This window comes from Austrofundulus limnaeus, unplaced genomic scaffold (genome assembly GCF_001266775.1).
Source record: "Austrofundulus limnaeus strain Quisiro unplaced genomic scaffold, Austrofundulus_limnaeus-1.0 Scaffold22, whole genome shotgun sequence".
In the NCBI taxonomy this organism is placed as follows: Eukaryota; Metazoa; Chordata; class Actinopteri; order Cyprinodontiformes; family Rivulidae; genus Austrofundulus; species Austrofundulus limnaeus.
The window spans coordinates 2,554,327-2,561,507 of record NW_013952424.1 but is presented as its reverse complement, the minus strand read 5'-3'; the positions used below and the strand labels follow the sequence as shown (position 1 = coordinate 2,561,507).

The 7,181-nt window shown below is 40.9% G+C and overlaps 1 protein-coding gene across 1 annotated transcript in view; it reads right to left on the bottom strand.

Moving 5' to 3' along the window:
- Positions 1-7,181, bottom strand: part of apaf1 (apoptotic peptidase activating factor 1) — a 48,154-nt gene that overhangs the window by 18,246 nt on the left and 22,727 nt on the right. The window contains exon 26 of the mRNA XM_014004214.1: positions 5,891-6,037. Within this exon, the coding sequence (XP_013859668.1) occupies positions 5,891-6,037 (147 nt within the window). The remainder of the gene's footprint in view (positions 1-5,890; positions 6,038-7,181) is intronic.

Below are 7,181 nucleotides of genomic sequence, written 5' to 3'. Positions count from 1 at the left end.
GTGTGTGTGTGTGTGTGTGTGTGTGTGTGTGTGTGTGTGTGTGTGTGTGTTTGTGTGTGTGTAAAGGCCAGGTGTGAGACAAGTACAGCAGGAGCCAAAGCAGGAAGAGGCAGTAGGAATGAGGGGAGTGTACTGTAGACTCTTTCTGAGGAGTGAACCACTCCACTACATCACCATCTGACACACACGCACAMACACACGCGCGCAMGCAGACTCCCAGGAAGGTATTTTTTACATGTAGATACACCAACGCACCCAATTTTGTAYGTTTCTTGTTATAGAAAGAGCAACACTGCCGATAAGGTGCATGAGAAGMGTTTAATTAAACACTCTACACTGGTACCTTCTCACAACGGGGAATTAGACAAGCACATACCCCCACACAATGGCCCGCTGCTTTTAATTACACTAACACAATCCAACCAACCATGCAGACAGGGAGGGAGTCATAAAACACACAGCAAGAACAAGAAGACAAAAAAAAAMRAMGMWGYTGYWGMRRAGAWKAWKRMRGMAGMASMRMYRAYMRWSKWRWKAARWAATAAMAACAACAACAAAAAATGAAACTTTGTGCCACACGGGAAGCCAAAAATGACAAAAATTAAACTCCTAACGYTGCAGGCCTCGCGTTGCGTCGTATCAACCCTTCATCTGAGCGAGAGCCATCACCTGCTGTCACTTCTCCAGCTCTCTTATCGAAGCAGGAACAACATCATTCTGCTCAGCAGCCGCAGYACACCGAGTCGCAGCGGGCAAAGCTTCTGGAGCTCAGAGCTGTGATCAGACATGATCTGATAGCTGGAAGCTCTCCACTGAATCTGATAAGACAGTTGCATGCTTTGTCTGCATTAAAAACAGCACGCTGTCTTTGAAAACACTCTCACARCAACAAAGGTCATCGTGTGGTTGTTACCCCAACCGGGATATTCAGTGTGGATTTCTGGTAGACGTCTACAACAAGTACTCACTATTCTCAGCTAAGCTTCRGTTTAGAGCTTTTCAGGATAAACTTCAATATCTATCGGTCTACATTTATCATCCAAATGCACATTGTAGTCAATCCTTTTGRTCCCACATAATGAAAGTCTCTTCTTTACACCAGCTGGGAATAAACAATCCAGATATCCTTACGAGGGCGTTCAGATGCCTGTCAAACTTTTTCCCCAAGACTGACGTAAAGATAATTACAAAACTAATCACCCTTCTGGAAATGTTTTTTAAACAAATAATRTTCTTGCTTCATATTTACATGGCAATTTTTATTTTTATTGTTACCTACATCTTAGAGACAGAGAAGAGGTGAGATATGAGAGGTATTTTAAATGTGAATCCATTAAACGACAATGGTTATTAAAGCTAATAGACAGTCGAGATTATCTTTATGCCCTCTTGGTCTGGGAGCTCCGTTATCTGTCAGGGTAATTACTGTGACAGACAGGAAGTCCTCTCCAACGGCAGAGTAATCCATCACCTCTCCTCACGTCCGCAYGCTGATCCATCAAGTCAACAATCATGAATATGTACACACAGGTGTCACCTTGACTGGAGCGATGTGGCAGTGCCGCCTCCTCGTTGGCTTTTATGCTTTCTGCTGGGTYGAATTTTATAAAAGCACGCCTAGATGCACATTTAAGAACAACTATTTATTTACTTATTTACTGGTTGTCTCGATGGGTTCTTGGATGATGATCAAGGTCAAGTTCAACGGGCTCAAGGTATGAAGGTCATGTTCAACGGGCTCAAGGTATGAAGGATAACAGGTAAATCCATGAAGAAACAGACTGAACAGTTAAAGTAAACACATTATATAGTTTTAAATCCTTCTTTTTCACATTTCAAATCATTCAGTTGGGATCTATACAAAGTGAAACTGCAATGCTTTGGTCTGAAATAACCACTATTGTAACTCCACAAGCCCCTCTTTCACTTATTTTCTGAGATGCGTCTCAGAGCAACTCGTTTTGAGGGGTGGGGCGTTGTGTCTGTCACAACGCCCCACCCCTTCCAGCTTCCAGACTGGTCCATTCCAGTTTGATAGAGGGRTTTTTGACCATATAGCAGCGCAGAAACTTTTTATTTACAGAATAATAAAAGATGTCAACAAGGGAAGACTTGTCCATCCAGACTTACATGTTGGAGCCAGAGTCTGACCCAGAGCCAGAGGARAATGAAGACCACCAAAACTGTAGTTGGTAAGTCTGACCTTATTTGGCAGTTCCGTCGCAAATAATTTGACATAATAGTTCAGAAAACGTCACAGAAAATAGAGAAAACTGAATGGGTTGAAAAATATGACCCAAACAGTACCTATGCAGCACTGGGAAAGACTAAAATSAACTTTTCTGCACTCCTAGAGACTCCGAGTACACAACCAATCAACTGTAATATTGCACTAACTTTCATTCCCTTTCCCTCCAATTGACATTTTTGCTTTATACTGACTCAGCAGCCAAATACAGCTTAAGGCATTTAGMACTTTATGATGTAATTTCCTTACATTTAGGGTTTTCTACTTCTCTTATTTCTACTCAGTGCAGCTGACTGAACAAAAWTCATACACAGAAAATAAAATGCATCAAGCAAAAGAAGAAAATCTGTTTCAAATGATTTCCAGGTTTTATGAAGAATCTGCTGGAGATGACATGAGGATCTGCATCGGCCATTCGTCTATAAAAAGCCGTAACCCCAGAATCCACTGCTATCAACAGAAACATCTCCATCGACCCGCGCATGCACGTACAAACAAAAGTGCGCGTGCACAACACATGAACACAACAGCAGCAGCAGCAGCTCCCCCACGCAGAGTATCAGGAGTAATCTGAGAAACACAGCCTCATCGATCTGAAGGCTTCGTCCCAAGAGAATTACATCATCACTCAACGAATAGTCAATCAGCACCCAGCAGAAGCTGGCCGCTCCGTGACCCCATCTGCTGGAACAGGGAAGACAATAACAAAGAGGCGTGCTTGATTCCAGTCACGTCACAGGGTGGCATTGACATGTTTCTCAAAAGTAAACATTAAGAGTGTTTTATCATCAACCTGCAAATTTCCAACAACAGCAAATGTAGGTATGTGCTCACATGACTTCTACGGCCTCCATGCTATTGAGATCATTTTAACAGCAACTTATAAGCCTGTTACTCCCAAACCATGGTCAGATTGAAGATGCCTTTTGAATGAGTGGTAAAACGACCCCAAGAAACAAACAAAAAAATAGTCCAATTAAGGTTTAATGAACCACTTAGGATGGTCACAATGCTCACAAATACAAGTGTCAACATAATGGAGTAGCCATAGTCAGAGCGGTGTAAGCCAAAAACTACAATAGCAAATTTCAAGTAGCTGTTTGCGTGTGACATGCTGCAGTAGGAGGATGAAGCTGGTTACATACCAAACGCGTTTGGAGCAGCAAAAGCAGCCAGTTTACATGCAAAGTCTAAGGTGGCCGCGCATCTAGGAGCAGCGCAGCGTGTTGCAGCACGTTTTGGCAGTTCAGAGCAGCGCGCAAGGTAGCGGTAGGTACAGCAGAGCATTTTCAGCACATGCGGCAAGGTCCAAAGCAGCAGCTGCTGAAGTTCAACAAATTGAATTTTGGCTGCTCGACGCACAGCAGCAACCAATCGGGGGAGAATATTTTTTTTCACGTGACKGTTTCATGAACCCGACACAGACAGGAGCCTTTAGCTGAAATCGACCGTCTGCAGTTGGTGTTCTGGCTGGAGATAATCAGCACCGATGTGATAAGATAGCAGCTCGCTGAGCTCGGGACAAAAAAAAAGTCCCTCAGTTCGCAGCTCCTGGAGTGGCGAAACTAAACCACCTCTAAATTATCTGGTGAATTAATTATCTGCTGTGCGCAAGTTCGCTTACTCTTTAGTAAATAAAACAAAGCCGTTTTATTTATTTTATCTTTATTTCACCCGACTTTAAAGACAGACTGGTCCCGGTCAGAAAAAAAAAGTCCATCAGAGCGCCTCTAAATTATCTGGTGAATTAATTATTCACCAGATAATGCTGCTGTGCGCAAGTTCGCTTGCTCTCTAGTAAATAAAGCAAAGCTATTTTATTTATTTTATCTTTATTTCAAAYGTCAACAGACCGGAAAACGAACAAAGACGCTCCTCCCATTGCACGTCTTCAGACGTRTTCGGTGTGAACGGACAGCTGTTGACAAGCAGCCAAACGCATGGGGCAGGAGCATCTTGGCTGCTCAAAATGCGTTTGGTGGGAACCYGGCTTGATTACAGTACCTCACTCGGCAGTTGCTTTTTTTCWGCATGAATTGTCCAAGTGAAAAAGACCAGTTGAGCTTAGTTGTATTACAGACCTCTCATTAGATCAGATGGTAATATTCATGGTTKTGGTGGAGATCATCACTAAAGCGCTAATACTGATGTTTGATGTCATAAAGCAAAATAACTAAAAGAAATCTAACTGCATCTTGTGTTCATTTTATAGTTTTATAGGTGCCATTTTAATATAAGATAAAACTCTTCTGTTCCTCTTGTCTTACTCCTGCTCAAAACGTCAGCTGTTTAGTCATTCCTCTGCTCCCCTTTTGCAATAAATAAAGGCTTACCGCTGCGCTGCTGGTGAGGCTTATGGAATTGGAAGCAAAAGCTGTGCACCGCTGAAAATAACCCATTGGCTGCAGTAACTAGTCATGCCGCCTGGTTGACAAAGAAGCATAGCATCAAACAGAAGCCCGTACTTTATTATTATTTTTTAAAGCCAATTTTCCCCAAAYGAAGCCACAAATCATACAAAAACGCAAACAAACTTATTCTAGCTGGAAACTAATTTAGTTTTAAGCCTTTCTGGGGTGTGTGTAAGAAAAGAAGAAGATGGGTTTAGTTTGTATTGACCATCACTTTAGCACGTTTTCATTCATGTTACAGCCAAGTATTYTTTACTATGCATGTTAGAAACATGGATTTACCCATTGTGTGGGCTGAAACACACACAAGGTCTCATTCAGTATATAATTTAACAATCAGCAAGGCAAATTTATTGGTATATTCAGAGCTTAGGATCGGTCTATGCGATGGAATAGGGCTTTAGACTGTGCCATGGTAATCTCGGCCTGATCCTTGTTGGTGACAAATGGTACCACATTTCCTTCCTTGATGACTCAGAACTGTTTGTGCAGTGAAGGAGGACACAGAAAAATAAGGTCTGTAGCTTTTAATATTTAATACGCTGACCAGTTTATACTTGAGGTCCAGCCGTGGGTGGGACAAAACACACATTTTTGTCCACTTCCCATCTGTTCTCTCTCAGCGCCCTGTAGAATAGCAGTGGTTTATAAATCCGGTTTAAATCGCTCTTTAAAGCTTATGTTTTATTATTTGTGAGGCTGTTTTAATGAAAGAACTTTGTGACCAATCATTCTTGTTTTTCTTTAACAAAGAATAGTTTCTGTCATGCTTGTAATTTACAGAACTACGATTTATGTCCTAATAAAACACAAGCCATTCCCCCCCCCCTCATACCAAACAAATCTCAAGAAAAGCATCCGACATAAACCATCAACATCTCTGACTCAGATCCAGCAGGAAACATTGTTTTAATGATGCTTTTTTCTAATCTCTCTGCCCTTTCCCGCTGTAATTTTCTGTCATCTTGCAAATTAGTTTTCTAATAAAGGCTTTAAATAAAGCCTGGCAAAGCATAAAGCAGTTCTACATCTGCCAAAACACCGTGGTGGATCTTTTTTAGTTCTGACACGCACAGGTGCTTAAGTAAAACAAACATTTGGGATTTATTCATGAGCTAAGTGAGATGTTAGAAAAAAACTGAATTAAACTTCCATTGTTGAAGACAGAAGTGCATTCTCTTCGTCAAGATTCTAAGTAAGTCGTAAGGATTTCAAGTCTGCGTTCGCCTACCTTGATGTAGCCTCCAGTTGAGACGAGAAGAGAGTTGTCTGGTGAGAAGTGGAGATCTGTCACCCAGCCTCCGTGAAGGGAGTCCATGCCGTCTTTACTTTCTTGGGAACAAATCTTTAGCAAAGAGCCGTCTTTGACACGCCAGAGCTGTGACACACAGACAAACAAAAATRCATAATTAATCCTAAATTGTTCATGTACGGGGATCTCCCTAAATGTTAGTCTCACAACTTTAAAAACTCACAATTTGTTGTGATCTAGAATAACTTTGAATGATTTACTTCTTATGTTCAGATAAAATACTCCATTAACACCAGTGCAGTCAGATTATTGAGTTGGTTTTGCAACACTATAACCTAATTATATCTGGGTCAGCATGTGCTTCTCTTCACCATCCAAGCCTGACAAAGGTGACTATTTTTTTTATTAAATGTGGTACAAACATTGGCTTTTTCAGTCTTTTGCAAGTTCTTCTAAGACCCTGGGCTTATTTTTCAACAATACAAGACTATTCATCATATATGATTTTAGATGGATGTTAATTCCTTTGTTGTAAACTCTGAGCACTAACAAACCGCACAAGATCTCTGTTTAAACTTTAGCATGCAAGCCAAAAAACACAGATCTATGAATAATAAAGGAAAAAAGGTACCCAAACTCAAAGAATAAACCTATTTTSTTTTGTTAAAAAGCAGACAACTTACCAAAAATTACATTTTTTTTTATTTTGTTCAGAGCAGATTATTGCAAAGAACAACCAAATTGTACCAACATTTCGGCTAATAGCTGAATGAAAACAAGCAGCCAAGATTAACAAATGGCTTTAAAATCATGCAGAATCATGACTATTATAAAAGATTAACAGGAAGTCCAATTCCTTCAAAATAAAACAAGACACCCAAGACTTTTGCACAGTACCAAATAAGAACAAAAGTAAGGTTCATGACTTAAAATTTTCTCAATCTGCACATCGTGATGGTTTACAGATGTGACGCAACTGCCACACTTATTTGACAATAACACACCACACTTGCAGCTATATTTATTTGTTGGCGTTCTGGTTCACGTTTGTTTCCATGGTGACGGAGGAGATTTTAGTTGGTTATGTAATCATGCCTTTTGGATTCAGATCTTTCTGAGTAACGACTGATCACGGATCGATTCTCGACTTTTTTTTTCTCCCCCGCGGCAGGCCAACGGACGAGTGTTGCTCTCTGCCTCTCTCTCTCTCTCTCTCTCTCACACACACACACACACACACACACACACACACACACACACACACACACAC